The sequence below is a fragment of the Abramis brama genome (genome assembly GCF_963993115.1).
Source record: "Abramis brama genome assembly, chromosome: 24".
Lineage (NCBI taxonomy): Eukaryota > Metazoa > Chordata > Actinopteri > Cypriniformes > Leuciscidae > Abramis > Abramis brama.
Genome location: NC_139986.1, coordinates 16,720,430 through 16,744,982, shown reverse-complemented (window position 1 = coordinate 16,744,982; position 24,553 = coordinate 16,720,430). Strand labels below are relative to the sequence as shown.

Below are 24,553 nucleotides of genomic sequence, written 5' to 3'. Positions count from 1 at the left end.
GTTTAAGCAGGGGAACCTTCCGTGCCATGCATGATTTCAAACCATGACGTCTTAGTGTATTACCAACAGTAACCTTGGAAACGGTGGTCCCAGCTCTTTTCAGGTCATTGACCAGCTCCTCCCGTGTAGTTCTGGGCTGATTTCTCACCTTTCTTAGGATCATTGAGACCCCACGAGGTGAGATCTTGCATGGAGCCCCAGTCCGAGGGAGATTGACAGTCATGTTTAGCTTCTTCCATTTTCTAATGATTGCTCCAACAGTGGACCTTTTTTCACCAAGCTGCTTGGCAATTTCCCCGTAGCCCTTTCCAGCCTTGTGGAGGTGTACAATTTTGTCTCTAGTGTCTTTGGACAGCTCTTTGGTCTTGGCCATGTTAGTAGTTGGATTCTTACCGATTGTATGGGGTGGACAGGTGTCTTTATGCAGCTAACGACCTCAAACAGGTGCATCTAATTTAGGATAATAAATGGAGTGGAGGTGGACATTTTAAAGGCAGACTAACAGGTCTTTGAGGGTCAGAATTCTAGCTGATAGACAGGTGTTCAAATACTTATTTGCAGCTGTATCATACAAATAAATAGTTAAAAAATCATATATTGTGATTTCTGGATTTTTTTTTTTTTAGATTGTCTCTCACAGTGGACATGCACCTACGATGACAATTTCAGACCCCTCCATGATTTCCAAGTGGGAGAACTTGCAAAATAGCAGGGTGTTCAAATACTTATTTTCCTCACTGTATATATATATATATATATATATATATATATATATATATATATATATATATATATATATATATAAATTAAATGATGCCTGTTTTCCCATTCATTTTTTGGGTCGCATTTTATAGGGTCGCAAACGACCCAAGGTGTGTAATAGTGGAAGTATATTTTTCTGCACAACAATAATTGAATCTTTGATGACTGAATAAGTGCAGTTTACCTTTATTCCACAAGGTGGCAATGTCTGATACAATGATGAAGTGACATCTCACTCATAGTTACGGCAGGCAGAAAAAAAAAAGAATAGGAAGTATCATCAGCAAAACTTATTTACTCAGCAAAAAAAAAACATCAGAAAAAAAAATTACAAGTACTGAACACAATCAAATATTAGGGTCACTGTCACTTGATGGTGGATCTGTTGAAGCTGTTAGCGATTAAAATATTGATTTTGAAGATGTTGAAAATGATAGTTTTGAGAATATGTTTGAAATGGCAAATATGATGCTGAATGTACTGGGAAATGAGCTCTGACGAGGACAGTGATGATGGTTTAAAACATCTGCTCAAACCTTCCAAGCTTCAAAAGGTAATAAAATACTTTATTCTTGTTCCTCTGTAATTGTTACTCTAATATCAGGAGAGTTTTATATTATCGTGACAGGCAGAGATCCATTTTAGATATAGATCCGGGTCGCTAAAGACCTTAATATGTAATAATGATTAGCGAAACATTCATGCATTTAAGGGTTAAAAGCACAAGGTAGCTGAAACAAATGTTTGGAAGATTTTTATTTCAAAACAGCTTCTTGGCTTTCCAGAAGCCAGAATTGTTCCAACACCATTGGTTAAAAAGTAACATAATATTTGCAAATTTGGAAGGTCACCTCATATTCAAACAATTTCTTCAAAAATGAGTTTAGACATTGTAATTCTAAAAGACAGGACAAAAATGGTCACAACATTCTGAATAAAGGCCCATCTCACATTCTTCACAAATGAAACAAGCTACTTTAAAAGTAATTACTGTGGGTTAGTGAAAACGTTAGAGTCATCCATGATAAAAGCACTTATACAGTGAATGCCCTTCTTACATTATATGGACCGAACTATACAACATTTGTGAGAAAAACATTTCGCCAAGAAGTCAAACCATTAAACCCACAATCCAAGTGTATAAAACATGTTCAAGCTGTGTTTTATAGTGTAAACCCAATAAGCTGAAGTAAACATAGAAGAGGAGAACAACAATACTCATTATCGAACGTGAATCCAACAAATAATGACTTGTGTTAGTGTCAACATGGAGTTGTTTATGTCTAAATGAGACTGAAGAATGCGTTGAGAAACATGAAACAAAAGTGCATCTTGGGGAAACAATCTGCATGTGGTTAATTCAAAACTGAACGCAATGGTTTCACCATTTTAACCTCTTTCTTTTTGATTAAAAATATATTAAAACCTTACTTTGATGGCATTTTCCCACTTCAGATTTAAAACCAAACCCAACATTTAAGATGCATCCAATACTTTACCTCAATTTTTATATTTATATATATATTTTTTTTTACAAAATACATAACACTGAATTCTAATAAATGGAAACACCTGTAAAAAATAAAATAATTCATTGGATTATACAGGAGATCAGTCCATGCTCCGTGGGGTTAGTGTCTCTGAGTTGTCTGGCTTCACAGTGCATGGGCAACAGTCCTTTCTCAATGGGATGGGCCCGCGGCACTGCCCTCCTGAACGTCCCTGGGCTTGTGGGTAAAAGGTTTGGAGCTTCCGTTCCACCTCTCCTGTAAGGTTTCACTCCATGCTGGAAGAGTTTCCAGAGCAGGCTCTGGAGGTCTGGCTGGCTGTGGCGAGAGGGGAAGGTAACCCTGGGCCTGAAAAATGTCCTCCTCTTCTTCCTGCAGGTGGAGATCTACAATTTTTGAGCTGCGCAACAGAAAGTCATGGCGGGTCTCCAGTTCGGTGACTCCATTGCCACTAAACGTCATTCCGTCATTGTCCAACTCGTTTTCCAGCTGATGAACCCAGGTGTCTCCTCTTGGAAGAGCGCTCGGTTTGGTCGGGCGACCCTCTGGGAGTTCATTAAGAGACTTTAAGAGACTCTCTTGAAGCGTTTTGGGGCTCAGGTCTCTTGGGGGACCTGTGGTGACGGGGCTCTGGGGCCGTTCCTCTTGGATGGGGGAACCAGCGCCGCTGGCCTCCTCCGGGACCCCGGAGCCCAGCTCAGCCAGGGGGTCAAGCTTATCGGTTTGGTTGAGTGTCTTTAAATTTCTCAGCAGTGCAAACATACTATCTACATCCTTCCAAAAGTTCATCCAGTCATCCAGAACGGGACTGTAGTTGTGCCTGTGTTCGTACAGACTCTCATTCACGCTGTACAAATCTGCCAGTTCTTGCCAGATGAAGTCCTCTGTGAAATTGGGCAGTTTAACCTTTGTGGACGTCCCAGGCTGGTTGTGTTCTGGGAAACGGGAAGGGGGGGGGGGGAAGCGAGAAAAGTCAGTAAGGGCTGGCGATAGCTGCGCAGAAAAGCTTTGCTTTGGAATGTGTCTAAAACATGCAGTTATTCCCGGCCTACTCCTGCCGAGGGGTCTTGAATTAGTGCCCCATACACCACTGCAGTGCCTTATTTAAGCTTTAGACCAATAGAAAAGCTCTATTTTGAAGCAGTAAAGCAGTGTGAATGCAGATCAAGACAACAAATGTCCTCCAAACGGACACCCAAAACCAATACATCATAAATAAAGGGTGCGCAGACAGACTGAAAATCTGTGCAATGAGGTTCAAATCAAAGTAAAACATCCAACAAGAGACTGAAAAGATGGAAAATCCTGGAACCAAGAAATCAGCAACCGAAAAAAGAAATAAATATGAGGCTGAAAGGGTGGGTGAAAGGTACAGGAAATGAAAATCTGCAAAAACAAAAGCGTGTTAAAGGAGGGTGAGAGAATGAAATGAGCATTCCCCGAGTGGGTCAGGCAGTAACCGATGGCCTAGGAGACACGGCCCACGCTGAACCAGAACTGCCACTCAACGTCTATGGAGATATGGTATGCGGTGTGGAGAACTACTTGAAAGTGGAATGAGAACAGAAATGGATTCGTATGGTCTCAAAGACTCACAGGAATGAAAGGCTTGGCCTCCTCAACTTTGACCATTTTCGATGCTGTTGCCTGGTAAGCAGGTAAGCCAAAAAACAGAGATGTCAAGACAGGCATGAACGAGAAAAATGTAATTAAAAAGTCTCAAATATTGATGATCTGTGCACTGAGATGTTTATGAGATGCTATTTCCCACTAAATGATGTGTATATGAAGAGTCAAAAGTCTTGGATTTTAAATTTCAAAACATATTTGATAAATTATGTAAATGATTTTGGTTTAAATGACATCTAGGCATACATAAAAAGCAACAAACTGTTCGAGAGTTAAAATGAACTTGTAATTGGGGTTTAAAATACTAATATTCGTGTGATTTTTAAATGTACTTAAATTGTTAGCTCAACCCAGCATGCAACCACACACTTAGCTCAATGAAACATGGCGTATTAGTGGAAACAAGCTGCCCATGCAGTTATTTCAAAAGCCAATGAGGGATTCAAAAATGTGGATACCTGTGTTGATCATAGCTTCCTCCATCTTTACTTCCTGATCAGGAAAATAAAAGCATTTAACATGTTAAATGTCTATTGTAATAAAAAAAAAGTAAGTAAATCACATTGCAGATCTTCATGCATAACCCTCAGCTCCTGAGGAGAGGTTGTGTTAAAGACACAATGAAGGAATGATGATTTAAAGGATAAATGAGGAAAATCCTCTGATGGTCCTGAAGAAAAAGATGGTAAGGAAGTGTAGTGTTAAGAATGGAATGACTGTTAACAGCGATGAATGACGTAAGATCACAAATAACATGAGAATATGCCAACATGCAGACTAATATGTAAAAACATGCATCTGTTTTTGAGATATTTTGTGGTAAATCCTATTTTTTGATTGGCCTCTCTTTTGTTTTTTAACGGAACAGAGTCATACAGATCTGAAACAACATGCGTATGAGTACATGCTGACAATCTATTTTTTGGGCAAACTATTGATTTTAGATTTTTAGATTTAGATTTTAGCCATTGTTTTTGCCCCCCAAAACACAGGTGCTGACCACATTACTAATTCAGTTGTTGAAAAGCTATGACAATTTGTATAAATCAAAAATATTCAATATTGCAAATAATCTCAGTAGCATTTATAACTGGTCTTTATGAGGTCATTATGATGAGTCAGTCTCTCCTCATAGGAAATTATAAACGGTTTTCAGAACAGTGAAAATCTCAGTGGTTCTGATGACAGCAGGTTTTATACAGCCAATTACCCAAAGTTATGACCTCTTCCTTCCTAGAAATGAATAAAGACAACATTCCTGCTAGAATTTTTAAACCACAATTCCACTGCTAAAATATATATGTATATATATATAAAAAAACACTCAGAGAGGAATGTTTGTCAGTATGTTTATAGTTTTAGATTTTCAAAATTACAGAGCACATAAATAGGTTCTTACACCTATAAATATATATAAATATAAAATAAACCATCTCTATTGGTACAAAACTTTCACAGGAGCCATTCATATCCACCAGGAATGGGAAAAAATGCAAAACTAGGAGATGATGTGATTGCTAGACTGCTGAAATCACTGTCCCCTGTTGAGGGAATAAAATGGAAAATATTAAAGGGAAATAAAGAGATGAGCAGGCGGTTTAGAGAGAAACCGAAATCAGTGACCGATCCATCATCCACCATTTAGAGATCCGACACATGGTTCATCCCATTCATGCATCCTCAGAGTGTGCCAAAACATACTAGACCAAGTGTTGCTAAATATTCAGCACTTTCTTCTCAACTTGGACAATGAAATCTTGGCTTAAAAAAATGAGCCAGCATGCATCATTGTGTATACCTGCTAGAATAAAAAACAATAAATTAGCCTAAGTTGGTTTACTGGTTGGTTTTAAAATGGCGCTTCAGGTAGTCAGGCTGGAAGACCAGCTAAAAAAAAAAAAAAAAAAAAATCAGCTAAACATCAGCTTAGACATGCTGGGAAACCATCTTAAACCAGACTAGCAAACCACCTTAGGCTGGTTTAATCTGGTTTCTCACCAGAGATGCAACTGGATTTTTCAGATTTGGACATTGAAAGCATCTTAGAATCAAAAATAAAGGTGTGCTGGCATGTTTTTTCCCCCTATTTCACACGGAACATGTGATACAGAGACTGGACAGGAGTGTTACAGTACCTGCATCTGAGCTTTTGGGTCTGGGGTTGCACTGCTTGTGGCCTTGACAGCTCCTCATTTCCATCAGCTGTAAATGCAACTGGCTCAGAATGTCCCTCTCCACTGTGTAAACAGCGTTGGTTAACTGCAAAACATAATATGTATTATTGAGTCAGTTATTGTAAGTGCTGTAATGTAGATGAAGGATAATAGCATGTCGTTACAGGAAGAGTCATTATCCTCAGAGTTCTTTTTTAAATGATGGGCTTTTAAAGCTTTTATTTAACAGTGCACTGCATACAAAGAAAGCAGTGAGGCAGAAGGATCAGATTCAAACCTGCATCCCCACAGCAGCGCTAAAGCACTACTGATGTGCATAATCTCAGACTCAATAGAGCAATTTATTCTACTCAAATGCAACTGAAAACATGTCACACATCCTCACCTGATACGGGTCACTGTTTAGGTCAAAATACTCCAGGAAGCCAGTTGCAAATTCACAGAAGAGCGTGTTGTGAGTGTCATTAATAGTTCTCAGACACCAGTATGTGTTGTTGTTAGAGCTTGTGCAGGCACAGAAGCCACCCACTATGAAAAAAAAGAGAAATAGTTTTGTCAATGAACATATTAAGTAGAAAAAAATATGTTTAAAAAGAGTTGACTTATAGACTACACTCTCAAATAATGGTACTAAATCTGTCACTGTCACTGGGGCAGTACCCTTTCAAAAGGTACTTATTATTCAGTCTACTTCTCGGGATTTAGATTCATATTTGTGATTAAATTAATCATTCAGACCTCTTTGTGAACCAGTTTTAAAGATTCAAAGGAACTGAATTAAATCAGAAGATTCTTTAGAGAACTGGATATCGCTCTGACCAATCTGCATAGTGCATAGCTTTTCTTTTTTGTGCCTTGCATTTGAAAATATAATGAAAGCGTCTGGAAAACATATCAGAGAATAAGTATAAATTTTCTCTTAAAAATGTAATGGAGTTAAACATATTTAGACATGTAAAAGTAGAAATATCCAAAAACTGTACTTCAGTACAGTAACAATGTATTTGTACTTTGTTACTACACACATCTGACTAATACATACACTTTAGGCACTAATATTTACCTTTAAGGTACTAATATGTACCCTTTATGAGTAAATAAGGTACAAAGGTGTATCTTTTGTACCCTGTTTAAGAGTGTAGCAAAAACAATGAGCATTTCCTTACAGTTCCAGAAGGGGGCGGTCTGCCAGTGGTCATTATTATGTGTGAAGCAGGTAAGACCAGGAAGACTGCAGTCATCACCCTTCTTCTGCCTCTTCCTCTCCTTCCTCTCTTTCTTCCTGCGGCGGATCTCGTTGTAGAGTTGAGCCTTGCTGTCCACTTCCTGCGTGGCCTCTCTGGTGGCATAAATGAATGAGACATTAGAGCCAAAGCAAAAGGGAACGCCATCCCAGGTGAGTTACACAATGATAGGGGGAGGTAGACCAGCCAGCTCCATACATAGATGGGGTCAGAGGTCGTGAGAAAGTGGAAGGATCGTGCACACACCACCCTCCCCCAAAACCACAAGGTTCTTGTCCTATTTTCAGATCAGGGTGTTTCATAATCTCACTTTACAATTAAAGTGATTTGTTTACACTTGAAATGCTAATGTTTATGGGTAGAGACTGCTGCTGGAATTGTATGGTATAAAACAGTGACCCATGGAATGAAAAGAAGTCAATATACAGGTACACATGCATGCATGCAACATTACACATGCAACAGGACCAACTGAGAACTCTTAGATTCCATGATTTATATAAGCTCACCAACATTTCCACCAAACCGATTGTAAACATGATACACATCCATACACTATTTCACATACAACAATCATTGAATTTAGAAGAGACATTATCAGCGTGAATCGTGTGTTGTGTAAAGTGTGTTAGAGATGCTACACAGATTTAGACATTAATCCAACACACTTTAACAAAGAGACAATCCTACAGAGTACAGACAAACTGACGAGGCACAGACACACACGAATAGAACTCACTTAAAGGGATGGAGGTGGTCATTCCTATTCTTCAATCTTTCAGGTTTGTTTTTCTGCTCTCTCTCTTTGCTATAGTAACTGGTTGTAATAAGGAGAGAACAGCACTAAATTCAGCTGGAATTTCTCAAAAGGCCTTCGACTAACTCAGATTGATTTGCTAAATATTGCTGTTCAGATTCAAAATGATGAATTTGTTACTATTTAATCAGGATTGAAGAATTCAGATATTCAATATCCAAACTACAGTTACATTATCATTCAGAAGTTTGGGGTGGGTAAGATTTGTTTTACTGTTTTTAAACAAAGTATCACCAAGGCTGCAATTATTTATTAAGTGAGAAAATAATAAAAAAAAATTGAAAATAAACTTAATTCAAAGGGAAATAATTAATTCTTATTCCATTGGCAGATGTGTTTTCTTGTTTCAAGGAAAAACTCATTTTCATTTTGCTTCTCAAATAAATGTATCTTGATTTAAGAAATGTTGAGATATTTGAACAGGAAAACAAAACAAAAAAATAGTAAGAAAATAATTTCTTGTAGTAATATCCCAATTTAAATAAAGTTTTCAATTTTAATATATTTTAAAATGTAGTTTATTCCAGCAATTACTCCAGTCTTCAGTGTCACACAATCCTTTAAAAATCATTCTATTACGGTAATTTGGTGCTCAAGAATATATATTTTTTATCATTAATGTTGAAAACAGTCAATAGAACATCCAAAAGAACAGGATTTATTTTAAATATATATATTTTTTGTAATAATGTAAAAGTCTTTACTGTTTATTAATTTAATGTACTTTAAAAGTATTAATTGCTTAAAAAAAAAAATCTTACTGACCCCAAACTTTTGAACAGTAGTGTATCTAAAGAAGTAAAATACAAGAGAGATGATGAGTGGAACGATGACCAATCATGTTTCCATTGTACGCTCAGAGTTGCCTCAAAATCATCCAGTTCACATTGCCAAGACAAATGTCAAAACTGACCTCTTCTTTCCACAGTCACACTCATCTGGTCTCCTCCTCTTCAAATGACCTCTAACCTCACGCAGTTTCTTCATTTTATCTTGGAGAAGTTCAATCTATGGGACAAGTATATGAAAAACATCATTCATGTGGTTTAAACAGCAGTAATCCTAAAGTTAGTATGGGACAGTGGGTCTCACCTCTTGGTCCACAAAGTTCTTGTGGTCTTTCCACGCTCTGGAAGACTGGTAAATCTCTCTTTCACAGCGCACAGTGTCGTTCATTAATATGAAACACCTGTGATCCCAAGTCAAAATTAACAATAAATGAGCAAAACACACTTAGCAGCCTAAACTACAATAACACTGAATGTCCAAAGGCTTGCAGCTCTTACTTGTGTGTGACTTTGAGAGAATTGGGGTATCCCACAGCATTAGTGTCATCTGACTGCATCTCCTCTGATCCGTCATCAGACTCCAACCCAAAGTCAGAATCAATACCTCCCTCAGGCTCATAGTGCCGTTTGCTGATTGGTCGAGGCTCAAGAGGGGTTTTGTCATCAGCCTGCAGGTCCACATCATAGATTTGGCCCTCAAACTCCACTGACAGGGATCTGGCAGGCCGTGTGTGCACAAAGCGAGGTCTGTAGCCTTAGGGAAAACATCAGCATAAGCTACACATACTTAAATACTCACATTTCATAGTTAATATTATTTTATTAACATTGCTGGAGCTCCTTAAATTTCCACTTCCACAAAAATATGCCACTTCAGCTCCTAACCAATAGATGGCACCAAAAATATGATTCAGAGTTCTCTCACTATGGGAGTGACACTGAAGACTGGAGTAACAGCTGCTGAAAATTCAGCTTTGCCATCACAGACAAATTGCATATTGAAAAATATTGACGACTTTTAAAAACATTAAAAAAAAGTAAAATTTTAATTTATGTATATTATTACAAATATCCATCCATCCTCCAAACCACTTATCGGTCGCAGGTATATTCTTAGTTATAGAATACTTTTATAGCTTATATATAGCTTTTTATGTAGTTTTAGTCTAGCTAACTAGTTAAATGTTAATACTTTACAGTGAGGTTTTATTAGTTAACATTAGTTAACTACTTTAAGTTAACATGAGCTAAGAATGAACAATCCTTCTACAGAATGTATTAATCTTAATGTTAATTTCAGCATTTGCTAATGCATTATTAAAATCTAAAGTTGTATTTGTTAACATTAGTTAATGCACTGTGAACTAACATGAACAAACAATGAACAGCTGTATTTTTTATTAACTAACATTAACAAAGATGAATAAATGAACTAACAATGAGCAATGCATTTGTTACTCTATGTTTGTTAATACATTAAATGTTAAATTATACCTTATTGTAAAGTGTTACCAGTTAAACTAAATAAGTAGTTTGTATCTTGGGAAGATAGTTTCAGTGTTGAACAAGATTAGTCCATTAGTAGTGAGGACTTTGATTCTTCCCATTGACTCAAAACTTTTGAATCAGTTCACTCTTTAACGATTTGATAAGTGCCTCTTCCTGTACGCTACATTGTTAAACCAGTAGGTGGCGACTTGGGAGTGACTTTCAACCCAAGTCTAAAAGGTCCAGTGTTTGTCTACACAGTCTTGAACAGCTAGCAGACCCATGAACTCTCTTCACCTCATTTGAGCGCACATACTTACGTGGATTACTGCTGTGGGCAAACTGTCGGTGTGCCCGCCGCGCTGCCTTGGCCGCTTTGTAAGGTCGCTCTCCACAGTGGCAGTCTTTCTCCCGGCTCTCATAGCTTCGAGAGCGAAGACTTCTCACTCTTTTCTTGGATCCCTCCTTCAGAGAGCTCTTACACTTCTGTAAACGCCACTTCCCACTGACCTCCTCCACACAGTGCCATTTCTGTAACAAAAAGGGAAGGAATTCAGCTTGAGGACAGACATTTTTGTCTGGCTAACCACTTAATGTGCTAGAGCCGCCTCATTTGCATAACCACAGCTATTTTATGAATTAAACTAATCTTCTGTCTGTGAACAGTGAGCTTAGCGGTCAAACATCTGCATTTGTAGAGTAATCCCATTAATTCACAATCATACAGCACAAGACCCACCTTGCAATTCTTTCCCATAAAGAAGCAATCAGAAGCCAATTTAGACTCAATCTCCTAATTTCGCAGAGCTGTTTGCTTTGCAAACTGACCACAGCTCAGACATGTGCTCACGACTATGGGAAACCATATCCAAACAATGGCCACAACCCTGCTGTTTCCCTGTTAAACTCTAGAGTCCTGTCAATGAGTTTATGTATCTGCAGATGATGCTATATCTGTTTGCAGCAAGGATGTTTGTTTGAAGGGCGGCAAACCAAAAAGGAGTTAGCCAAGGCTAGCTTGAGTATTTCACTCATTTAGTTCCTCCAAACGTAGTAGCCAAACACCCGCCCCACACACACACTAACACACGTTGAAAATTTCTTGTACCTCACATCCACACACAGAGACTGGCTCCAAATAGGCAGAAGTCAAACAGACATAAGCAAACAGCGCCACAGCCAACTATGTAAGGCCTCGCTTCTTGAATGACGGAGACACAACTCAGACTCAGGAAGAAACGGGCATAAACTTTCACACAGGCTCAATCACACACACTGCCCTCATTGGCCCCACTGCAGGCAGTAAGACTGCGTTAACGCCATCTTTGCTAGGCTTTTTCAACAACATTCCTAGTCAAAAAGAAAGAGGGAGAGTATATTGGAAAAACAGATACTTATACTCTACTCAAGCTAAGACTTGAGCTGGAAGTAGCAGACCATAACAACTTCAAGCTTTGTCTGTGCTCAACACCTAAACCATATCAGTCTTCTTAGAGTGTGCGTTTCACACAAAATCGACAATGTCAATGTCAGTTCAGCGGTGAGGGGGAAGAGAATACATTGTACATATATTTTGCTGTTTAAAGTGAACACAAAAGCACATGCAATACATTTAACTTAAAGCTGCATTTAATAACGAGGGACTTGTGTTAAAGCAAATGACGTCTAATCTAATTTCATGTTGACTTTAAATATGTAAATAATGAAATGAGGTCTGTTCATAAAATACGTTCAGATCTTTCTCCAACACTTCTTCAGCTTTGTTCTGGCAGGTGACTGGACTAAAATGTGAATACGGAAATCTGTGTGTTATTCCAGGCGCACACAAACGACCTTTCTGCATTCAATCAAATTTCCAGACAAAGTGTTGCAGGCAATCACTTAACTTGACCATAAAATGAATCTGGTTTGCATTAGTGTAGTCCTTGAAATACTGTCTGCATTTACACTACCTGAAAATGTACCAATTTGTAATGTTCAGCTGTCTCTGATTCATTGCCACGCCACAGAGGTTCTGGTGCAGCAGGCACACAGTGTGCTGATGAAAGAAAACTATGATGACCAATCTCCAATTATCCAGAATTTTTTGTAAATATCGGTTTCAATTACAGTGGCACCACTCACATGTGCTGCACACTCCAATCTCCGGCTTCATGTTGAAGGTGCAAATTAATGTATTCAATCATTATAAGCTTCGTTATAACTCACAGTTCTTAGCACATAGCTGACAGTAGAGGAAACAAGGACCAGGTTGAGACTACGTGAATGTTTGAATGCATTGCGCATAAGTGGGCAAGTTCACATATACAGATATATCCAGTGGGTGAGAATAACAGTGATGCATGTGTGTATTTGAGTTTATACCTGTCCTGGTTGTTCGCAGGGCGTCTGAAACTCAGCCTGCTGACACACTTCCTTCAGCTTCTTGTACTTGGGTAAGCTGTTGGAGTGTTGTGTGTTCAGGTTGCCTCCTGAGTCATCTTTCTTGCGCAGGATTTTACTAGAATGACAAATGTGCTTGGGTGAGTTGCTAGGCCACGTTTTGAAGTTGGCAGCCTCACTGAAGTTTCGGAAGCCTGGAAATCATTACCGTCCCTTCCAGGTCCGCATCTCATAATTGTTGTGATAAGTGCATACAGCTTTCACAGCACATAGAACACTGTAAAAAGTGATCAGTTGACTTAACTTAAAAAGTGAGGAAATCCGTTGCCTTAAAATTAGGTAAATTTCAAACTTCAAGTTAAGTCAACTGATCACTTTTTACAGTGAAACAATGGGACCAAAATCTTCCAGGATATATTTGTCCTCCTAGTTATCGTTCAACAGGGGATTTTTTTTTTCTTCCAATATTTACAAATTCCAAAAAAGGAAAAAAAAAATAAAATCCCCTGTTGAACGATAACTAGGAGGACAAATATATCCTGGAAGATTTTGGTTGAATTAATGGCAAAATGAAATTAGAAATTTACTAGCAATTTCTAAGCAAACTTGTTTCTAGAACAATTTCTATGTATTAGATTGTACATAAGACATTTGTTAAGCCCAGCCACCCATAACAATAAAGCATTAAAAAGGTAGAATTAGGATTTGAAGTGGAGCGAACCCAAAAATGTGATGATTCTGATTTAAAATATGAATGAAGTCCCCCCAAAAGCATGAATTAAAAATATTTTATGGAATTCAATAATAGATATTGGTTACACGTTATTTTAAGGTGACGTAGTTACATTGTACTTAATCAAATAAGTAGAGTAATATTAATTAACTACTCACTATAGAGTTACGGTTAGGGTTTGGTTTAGAATTAGTTACTTGTAATAATGCATAATTTACTGTTATTAGTATAGTAAGTACATGTAGTAACGTGCAACTACGTCACCTTAAAATAAAGTTTTACCTACATACAAAATTTCATTTAGCCTATTTTTACATTTAAAAATTACCTTCACCATCATCTACAAAAACATTTTAGAAATATAAAGTGCTGGAACGCCATTCCGAATCATTCCGGCCTCCGCCTGTAGCGGAAATTAAGTGCTCTGCATGATTTCACCACGGTTGATAAATGAAGTACTCACTAATCTGACTTCTCACAAAATGGGAGCTGTCGTGACCGTGCAAAACAGGTTGAATTAATGGCATTTTGGTATAAACATGCTTCGAGTCCACGGTCTGGCTTTATACACAACAGCACTGAGTCACGGAAGCAACAGCCGGCACTGATCAACGATGTGCTTTACGATTGCGCCATCTCTGGAAAACCTTCTTTTACTTAGCCTTAAGGAGAAACTAAGCACAGGCTGACTGTGGGAGCGATAATGTGCCATTATGTAGACTGACAGCTCCATGTGAGTGACACGAGGAATGTTAGACTGAAATAGCTGCGTGGTTGAGCCCACGGCCACAGTTACAATATATAAGAGAATGCAAAGGCAATGTGAGTTAAATAGGGTAACCTCAATACCATATACCCACATTCCTAACATCAGTCATAGAAATCAAGGGAAACACTACACACACATATCAAGTTTGAGTCTGATACCACAGGTAATATCATATATTTACCCTGGGGAAGGATTTTTTTTTCTGTCACGAGTAGGTTACTGAAACATATCCGATAATGGGGGTCTAAATCTGCCATGTGAATAGTTGAGCTCCTGAGAACACATTTGATCAAAGAATGTAAAAGTCTGACCTTACTTGTGATGCTGTAGTGATTTTTAATGGTAATTTTGAAAAAAAAAGAAAAGAATATTTTTTGCCTCATTTTTAAGTGAACTTGTACCAAGACACGTCAAGGAAGAAGGATGTTTGTGCAATGGAATCCTAAAATCATAAGTACTTCTGATCTTATCTTTTGGCGATTTTACAGCGAAATCCTGGAATGGTTTGAATTGTATGCGGTGAGCCTCCTTTACAAAATAAATCAATTCAAATTTATTTTGCACATTCTGCAGCGATTTTATAGTATGATTGAGAAGAGAGGGAATATTGTTTGTCTTACCCCCGCTCCACGAGGAATGTGTCCCTCCAGACTTTGGGTTTCCGGTTGGGTTTGAATCTGCAACATGAAAACGCAAATATTTTATTTCACTCAATCTTTGTGTCATTTGCATACCATAAGCAGATGTTTAACTTGGCCTGAATTATGACACCTTAATTTGCTCAACATCTCCTGCCATCGTGAGTGGCAGTGACCCCAGAACATTTCCAGCGTTCTTTACTCGCCAGAAACCCTTTATAAATTAACTCCAAATGTTCAGGAACCATTAAACTCGAGTTAATTAAATTAAAAGCAATAAACAGACACTAACCAACTATATATTATACTGGGAATGTGTTTATGAAGAGGATTTTGCTCACCTATTGCCAGTCTTCTCCTGCTCCAAAAGCTTCAGGATAGATTTGCCATCCATATCGGGTGGAGTGTCCAGGCCAGCTATATCCAGGATTGTGGGTGCTAGATCGAGGTTTAGCACAAGATGGTTGTTCCTGTGGAATATAATATAATATAATATAATATAATATAATATAATATAATATAATATAATATAATATAATATAATATAATATAATATAATATAATATAATTAATATAATATAATATAATATAATATAATATAATAAACGGCAACACTTTATTTTAGGGTCCAATTCTCACTATGAACTAGTTGCTTATTAGCATGCATATTATTAGGATATTGGGTGTTTATTAGTATACGTATAAAGCACATATTAATGCCTTATTCTGCTGCATGACCATATTCTACATCCCTTAATCCTACCCAATACCTAAACTTAACAACTACTTATATTAATAAGCAGTAATTAGGAGTTTCTTGAGGCAAAAGTTATAGTTAGTAGTTAGTTAATAGTGAGAATAGGACCCTAAACTCAAGTGTGACCTTAATAACTGTTAATTTAAGAATATATAATTTAATTTATATCTAAAGGGTATATATTAATAACATACATATACACATATATACATATACATATATATACATACAACATACAAAGTAATTTCTATATTATATCACTAATCATCATCATTTTTACATACATATTGTACACAGTAGATTACATTTATATATTTATTTTTAATATATCAGTAGAAAAAATATACTATATGGCTAAAAACTAATAATAATTCCTAAAATAAATATGTAGAATAATTTATACATTGATTAATTATATAAATAAAGTGTGAATAGAAATTATATTGTGCAAAAGGTGTGTTTCAAACAAAAGTTGATTTTACCTTGCCCCTTGCTCCACATTAGGACCTCTGACAAAAAAAGGCACTCTGATGTCAAAATCATATGGCATAGACTTCCCTTTGACTAGGCCAAACTGGCCAATGTGGTAACCATGGTCAGCTGTGTAAATGATATAGGTATTATCCAGCTCCCCAGTGTCGACCAGAGCATTATATATCTGTAATGCAGAGCAAACACACATTTCCTTTCAATTCATATACAGAGCCAATTGAATATCCAGAATTCAGAGCAAGAAAGCCTAAACCACTGACCTTTTCCACCGAGTCATCTACAGACATCAGCGTCTGGAGCCTCTTCCTGTGCAGGTAGTTGGTGAACTCCATGTGAATTGGCTTCATCGGGCCGGTGTACTGCATGATCCAGTGCTTATCCATGTTTGGTGCGTAGTTATAGCTGGGAGTTCTGTGTGAATAAACACAACATGCTACTGTGAGAAAAACATGCACCTGTCTGCTATTTCACAACCACTTGTGCTTAAAGTTGTCTGTTGTATAACACACTTGACAAGCATCAATAACAGAGCAGTCGCTCTTCCCCCTCCACGGAAACGCACTAATTCTCCTCGCTAGGTGTTTTTCTTGGGTTCGCTCTCCATCTCTCCTCACACCATGCTGAGAGTCTCAGGGTTTCTTGGCAGCATTTAATCGTTTGAGGGTTGGCACATGCAGAAGAAAAATAATAGCTTCCCCAGCCTTCAGGCCCAAAATAAAGTTTGTAATAAGTCCAGCAACGACAGGGCTATAACTCATTTGCATTTGAAGTGGAGAATAAAAAGCTGGGTAAACAGGAGGCTGCGGACTAGTTTGTGGAGCTAAGGCTACGAGATGGCCACCTGTTGACTGCAGTTGGCCTCCCTCCACAGCTGAAAGACATGGTCTTCCTTTGCTTTTCTGACCATACTCTTGTGCCTGGTGTCATAATGAATGATGGCCACAGGAAAGCTCCATTCTGTCTGAGTGGATGGCTTCTGCCCTTTCCTTCTCAGTCCGTCTTTGTCCGCTCACTGAACTCTTCACCCAGCCAGTGAGGCACACTAATATACCACACAAAAGGAACCTGTCTCTTCGCACAGGTAGAGCAAATTTGGAATTTGGAGGTCAAAGGATAGAATTAGTCTGACTTTGACACCTGTCACAAGGCAGGGTGAAGAACATTTGTCTTTGAGATTAAATCCTCCTTTAGTTTCTGCTATAACATTGAAAGCATTACTTTTCATGAATCGTTCGAAAAACTAAAACTGAAAATACTTTGTCAAATCAATTTCATGAGCAGATTTATTTTATAGCAATATAAACAATGCGTTTAAGAGTTTTTGCAACAAATCCCCACATTAGAAAGCTCAAATGATTATGTAATGCTTTTCTTCCATATCTGTGGATTTATTAACCCTTTACATGATGACGTTAGCAGGGCCACCTACTATTATATTCTATTATGAAAATTAATAATACAAGAAAAATAATTAAAATAATGAAAAGTAAAATATTAATTAATTAATTGAATTATTTAAATTGTACTTACATTATTTATATATGCATAAAATATAAATAAATGTGTAAATAAATAAGTGTATAAATATTTTTTTTTAATGTGTGTATATGTATTATATAAAAAAATGCATATGAATAAATTAATATTCTTGGAGCCATAACTTTTTTATACTTGAGCACCTTATTTCTTTTGTTTGGATGTGCATGCTTTTGTTAATTTTCACGCAGATGACAAATAAACCCCCAAAAGTGTCTGAAACCATGCTGCATTATTCCAAAATGCAACCTGCGCTTGCCATCTGTTTCCCTGTTCTTTTGGCACAACTTGCCAGGCAACCCTTTCGGCACTAGAGCGACTTGCCTGCCGATGTGAACCTTGGGGTATCCAAGTGTGATCTATTCAGAGCCCATGCACTTAAAAACATATTAATAACACAAAAGGGTCTTCTAAGACAATGCATTCCCCAAACCTATATAGTGAAAGGCATGATTGATATGAGAGAAGCCAGAAAGTTGTGTAGGAAGTCAAGCTGAAAGAATTGTGAGAAAGAAATAGATAGGCCTGAGGGACAAAAGTGTGATGTCGCCCTGACCAGGATCCTGACATGCTTGGGATGTTAAGGACTTGGAGATGGATGGCCTGTTGCCACAGCACAGTGTGTGGAATAGGAGCCTAGCCACAAAACTGATAGTGCAGTGAAGCCATAAAGGTCTTGGCACCAAAGAGAGGACCATAAAAATCTCATCCCCCATCATCTTACTTGGCATGTGCCAGAACTTTACTTGGATGATAAATCACTTCAGTTTCATGTTGGTAGTGTCACGTGTGAAGTGCATTTCAGTGCACAGTCATCTCTTAAGAGTCTAATTTTAATGGCGTATCCAAATATATAAGGCCACAAAAATTCCTAAAGCTACAAACTTATATTTATCTGCAAGCCAAATTATAATGGTTTAAAATTTATAGGAAAATTATCTGCTTGGAATGCTACTGTTCTTCTGAAATATGTGTCCCTTGGAATATCCTATTATAAATACATACAGGACAATAAAAATATCTAGACTCAACAATTCAAACTCCAGGGCATATTCCAGCAGGGCTTGGCTCTTGGACAGGATACACTGGGTTCAGTGTAGTTCAGCATTGTTGCTCTAGCAGAGTGTAACTGAATGTTCTGGGAGTCACTCACATGTGCTGGGAAGCGTTTGGGAAGAGCTCGGAGAACTGGGGTGCTGAATCCTCTGGGCCATGAGGCGCTGCATGACTGATCACCATCATCACCGGCCGATGCGGGTACATGCGCTTGGACATTCGAAAGTAGTTGATGCTGTCATTGGTAATCAAATCAGTGAAGTAGTCCTGGAATGGGCAGAATAAATTCAAACATAAACTACTATGCTTGGTTTTGGCTTTGCTTTCAAGGCTTAAACAAAAGAAAACAAGTTTTTTTTGTCCAGATCTATTTATTTGTATTTATGAATTTATTAAATGTATTTATTTATCCATTTTATACACTGTAAAAAAAAGTTGCTGCCTTAAACATCCAAGTTGAGTGCACCTAAAAATGTAAGTAATTTAAACTTAAATTACATTAAACTGACTTGAAAAAAATGAGTTGAATCTGAGTTGAGTTGAATGAGTTGAAACTTATAAAAAAGTTGAAAATTGCTTAACTTATTTTGAAGAGTTAAAGCAATGTAAAAATCTATGTTGTCAACTTATTGATCATATAACTTTTTACAATGTATACGTATTTATGCATTTATGAATTTATCTGAATTATTGAATTTTTCTATATTTATTTGTAATTTTATTTGAAGTATTTGAAAATAGATTTTAGAATATTATATTCATAACCAAAAAGGTAAACATGCTAACATTATTCTATAACTGTCAATTTATACTAACCCTAACCTAACAGTCTACTTATATTCTAATGAGAGTTAATTGACATGTAGCTGCAAAGTTACTTATAGTTATAATATCTAAAGTGGACCATCAAAATAAACTGTAACCAAAAAACCCTAAAGTAGTTTGACACTATTATTATTTCTTAAAAGGAAAACACAAAACAAAAAATCTTTAGTCAGCCAAATCATTCATGTGATGCAACCAACATGCAGGAGAGAAAAAAATATTAATTTTCTTTTTGACAATCATGATTAGGATGTCAAGAATATTGAAAGTACATCATTACTTTTTACTTGGTTACATTTCATGACATTTTAGAATCATTACATTTCAAGTTTTCTTAAAAATAGTAAAGACATTTTTCAAAATCACATGAAACCATTATTTATGATTATTCTTCATCATGGACACTATTATTTGTTATTGACCCACATCAACACAACTAATGCCCTGATGCTAACAACATGGTATTGAGCACGACAAGGGTGTTGACTGCGTCACTCAATGGTAATAGAGGTTTGTAGCCCTCCATGGGTCTGGTGTTTTGACAACACTATGGTCTCAATCTTACTGCTATGAGGCAGCAGCAGGAATGCGCACAAGGGCTTGGGGGTAAAAATCACGTGATACTGAAGCCGTAAGCCCTTTGATGGCAGTGCTCCTGGTCTGGGCTGGTTGTGGGAAAGTCTCCATCCCCCCCTTCTACCCTCCCCATTGCTAAAACATGCAGCTACCGGCATCTGTGGGAGTGAAAATCTTGTGGAAGTTATTGTTTAGAGATATGCTCAGTAGACCTTGTTCCTCAGCATTAGAGCAAAACACATCTATGTCACTTCAGTCTCTGTTGTACCACTAATTGAACCAGCATGTTTGTTCATTTTGGAAAACTATTCAGCATCATATTGAATGTTTGAGTGAAATAGCATCCGGATGTACCTAACCTGTCCAATTCATCAAAAGATCTTTTGCCTGGACTGAATTAAGGCACAAACTGTGCCTTTGCAGCAAATTCTTAATGATTCACTTGACTAAAAGGCTACAGGTGATTTGAAATGTGTGGCATTCTTCAACAATAAGAATCACAAGTGCATTCATTTTATGATGCAAAATTTGGGAAAACATTTCTGTCCAAGACGTTCTTCTATACGTTTATAGCTCTGCCTACCTATTTAATCCCTTCAAACATGAATCTTAACCTTTAAACAGGAACCTTAACCTTTAAGTGTTCCTAAAGGGTTTCCAGGAACCACTTGAACACCTAGCCACAAAATTCCTCCAGACCTAATGAAGAAACCTTCAGCCTCTTGTGCCTCTCCGCTTATGGGCAACTTAACACCTTCATCCAAGCAGGTTATTGACATCCAAGTAACAGTCGAAACATTTATTTACTCATCCCTTAGACTGCCTCCAACTCAATTTATGCCCAAACCATGAAACCTCAGCACAAATTCCACGTTCCCCAAAAATATGCTACCTGAAAAACAGCCATGAGAAGATCCAAAACCTTGTTTTGACAGCAGCTTCAAAACACTCTAGAGATGGAAGGTGGCCATATCAAATTAAACCTTTTAAATGGTAAAAGTATTGGATGACCTGCAAACTATGGCTATTTGAAATGGAATACTAGTTTAAAATTGCATAGTATATACTCTGTATACTGCTTGCTAAAGAAATGTAAAAGCAGTATGTGAAACAAAATGCTGTACTAGAGAAGTGTGCCATTCATAACATAGTCTAAATGTCCACCCCTTTCAAATCAGCAACACAACAACAGTGGTTGTTTCCAAAAGAAACTTTGCCCCAAGGACATCATCTCTTTGCCTACCAAGTCTTATTCAACATACCCACCTGATGATACACAAGACACTAGTGTAACTCCCCATGCCCCCTTTAATCTAACCACATTCCATGTGGAGTCAACCAACCCAAATTTTATATGTAATTAGAGGCCTGAAATTAGTTGAGAACAGAACATACAATTGAGCATAAACTGAAAATTGAGTTTAAAAGAAGCCTTTGGCACGCTGACAGGGCTGTGAACTTATGTGACCAGGCGCACATACCTTGGCATAATCTGCGCCGTGCTTCTCCTTGTTCCCATTCCGACAGACGGTGTAATTATAGAAACGGGAATTTTTGATCAGCCCCACCCATTCACGCCACCCAGGTGGGATGTAGGTGCCGTTATACTCATTGAGGTACTTCCCAAAGAAAGCTGTGGGAAAAAAAAATAAAGACAACATATAAACTCGAGCATGTTCAGTGAGGTCGACGCAAAGACTAAAATTATCATTTTATGACAACTGTCTCAACACACTGCCTTTGAAGAGTACCTGTAAATATCTGTCTCTACATTGTATTCATGTCTTCTCTACCCTTTCCCCTCAAAGCTAAGCCAAAACATCTTCCAAAAGAGCCGGGCACGCAGCCAGTCTGCCCTGGAGAGTTAATTGTAGACTAACACATCAGTTGGAAACCACAAGCAGTGGTAAGGCCTGAACCCCTGTATTCAGGGTCAGAACTTACTGCCACTCAAGACACACGGCACTGGGTTACCAGAATGTTTAGCTTCCACAAACCAGACAGATTAAAAATTCCTGTAAAACTTTTATTTGACTTTGAGAAACAAATGTGAAGCAAAAATCCCGTGAAATTGCAGAACACAAAAATTCCCAGTACATATTCAGAATAGTGCTAATGATAAATGATAGATGAGATATGATAATGTAAACTAATAATAATATTAATAATAATAAACTTTCACGAAGACCTTCAGGTCAAAACATTAAGCATAATTTGAGCATTATCAGTCAACAGATATTCATTCTTTTTATTTAATTTAACATTTTCCTGGCAGAATTGTGTTAAATGTAAAACTGGAATGTCTGTTATTTTTATTATTTAGATTTAAAAAGATTAACACACACATTAAGTATTACACACACACACACACACAATAATAATGTACACTGCCATTCAAAAGTTTGCAGTCAGTTAGATTTGTTTATTATTTTTTAATGTTAATACTTTTATTTAGCAAGGATGTATTAATTTGATCAAAAGTGATAGACTTTTACTATTATATATATTTTAAATAATATTAAAAAAGTTATTTTAAATTGTAATAACATTTTACAATATAAAGTTTTTTACTGTATTTTTGATCAAACATGGTCTTTTTTTGACTTTTCAAAAATATAATATATATTTATATTAGTGCTGTAAATCAATAAAAAAAATGTAATCACAAACGATTAATTGCGGTAACAAAGACGGTACAGTTTTGAATTCTCTTTTGCGTCTAATCACACTTAAATGCTTTAAAAGCACTTGAATGAATGATAGTGTGATCATATACTGTAATGCAAGCCAAAGGATGCAAGAAAAAAATTATTGAAAAAATTATTAAAAAAAATTTATCTGAGTTGAGATAATTATTAAAATTAATTTTAAAATTATTAAAATCAATTCAACCGTAAAATTAGCGCATTCATTTTGACAGCTATATTACATTAAAACATTTTATTTATAGGCTTTTTGCCTTTATTTTATAGGGAAGTGAACAACATTTATAAAACAGGACATGATGCAAACTGGATTCAACCCTGTTTTGAATCAAGCAGGTTAGAATGAGTCATCGGTCTCTCATTTGGTTTCTCACCTGTTCGGTATCCAGTGTTGTTGAGATAAACGGCAAAGGAGCGTGGCTCATGCTGAGCTTGCCATGAAGGCGAGGAACAGTTCTCGTTGTTGGTGTACGTGTTGTGGTTGTGGACATACTTCCCAGTCAGCATGGAAGAGCGTGATGGACAGCACATGGGCGTAGTTACAAACGCATTTGTGAATGAGGTTCCACCGTCCTCCATGATCTTGCGGGTTTTGTTCATCACCTGCAATGAGCCTGACAGACAAAACCAGACAAATGCAAGTTCAGTCATGCATGTTTGAGAAGTTCAAACCTTTTACACGTCTTAATATTCACTATGCTGTCAAAAGTAGTGTTAGATGTGGAAAAGGATCCCTGCCGTTCTGTGGCAATGCAACGACTGGTTGTGGTTCCAGGACTAAGGCCCTTATCCTCTCAGATGTCTGAGGGAAGCCATTAAATATTGAAATAGGAAATAAGTCAAACCTGTGATGACAGTCTGAGATTGAAACCCATTGGATGTTATGCTCAAGAGGAAGGAACTTGATCCAGTTACAACATGCTTACAATATGGGACAAATACCAAGAGAGGGACTTGGGTGGCAGATCAAGTAGACTAACAACAAGCAAGCAAATGTTTCCAGGACTGAAGTCCGAGAAGGCTAAAGTCTTTTTCTTTCCAAGGCTGAGTTAATAATGAACAACTTAAACTAAACAGAGCTCCTACAAGAGAGAACTGACAATCCTCCTGAATAAGACCAGCATAAACGGTCACCAGCACCAGTTTTGAATGCTGGTATGCTGGTGTTCTCACAAGGCTTTTTAACTAGTTAAACCAGCATGACTGCCTTGGTTTAGCTAAAACCGTAAATAAACACTCCTGAAGCTATTCAAGGTCTTTAAGATTACAAGGCAGATGTGTTGGAGCCAAATTCTAAAGGAACTTGACCCTCTAGGATCAAGACCTTCGTCAGCTGTTATCACTAGAAATATCATGTTGGTCAACCTGCATTACCAGCTATGACTGGCTGTACTGGTCCACCAGCTAGACCAGCACTAACTTAAACCAGTATTGGACCAGTATGGAAACTCACGCTGGTTTAAGACAAAGGTAAACAAAACAAAAACACTTAATTTAATATTTACTTGAGAAGCAAAATTGCTCTGGATATCAAGTCTTGTTTTCTGAAAAAAAAAAAAAAAAAAAAAAAAATCTAAATCAAGTAAGTGTATACATAAACCAAGAACAACATCTGACAATGAGGCAAGAAAAATAAACTTAATTTTCTTAACCCATTGGAAGATATTTTTCTTG

General features: G+C 37.2%; 1 protein-coding gene across 8 annotated transcripts in view; it reads right to left on the bottom strand.

The window, feature by feature from the left end:
• Positions 1-939: 939 nt before the first annotated feature.
• sulf1 (sulfatase 1) overlaps positions 940-24,553 on the bottom strand; it is a 40,666-nt gene continuing 17,052 nt past the window's right edge. The window contains exons 3-21 of one of the 8 annotated variants that reach the window (XM_084102964.1): positions 23,254-23,493; positions 21,656-21,807; positions 18,871-19,040; positions 16,442-16,592; positions 16,172-16,347; positions 15,274-15,402; positions 14,915-14,971; positions 12,775-12,910; positions 10,731-10,941; positions 9,421-9,676; positions 9,227-9,323; positions 9,048-9,142; positions 8,057-8,134; positions 7,240-7,412; positions 6,459-6,601; positions 6,035-6,158; positions 4,358-4,391; positions 3,867-3,917; positions 3,032-3,205 (exon numbers count right to left, since the gene is read on the bottom strand). In XM_084102964.1, the coding sequence (XP_083959090.1) occupies positions 3,172-3,205; positions 3,867-3,917; positions 4,358-4,391; positions 6,035-6,158; positions 6,459-6,601; positions 7,240-7,412; positions 8,057-8,134; positions 9,048-9,142; positions 9,227-9,323; positions 9,421-9,676; positions 10,731-10,941; positions 12,775-12,910; positions 14,915-14,971; positions 15,274-15,402; positions 16,172-16,347; positions 16,442-16,592; positions 18,871-19,040; positions 21,656-21,807; positions 23,254-23,493 (2,507 nt within the window). In that variant the 3' untranslated portion in view covers positions 3,032-3,171. Of the gene's footprint in view, positions 3,206-3,866; positions 3,918-4,357; positions 4,392-5,220; positions 5,441-6,034; positions 6,159-6,458; positions 6,602-7,239; positions 7,413-8,056; positions 8,135-9,047; positions 9,143-9,226; positions 9,324-9,420; positions 9,677-10,730; positions 10,942-12,774; positions 12,911-14,914; positions 14,972-15,273; positions 15,403-16,171; positions 16,348-16,441; positions 16,593-18,870; positions 19,041-21,655; positions 21,808-23,253; positions 23,494-24,553 lie in introns of those variants that run through there. The other 7 variants (XM_084102966.1, XM_084102967.1, XM_084102962.1 and 4 more) reach the window with 7 other exon arrangements.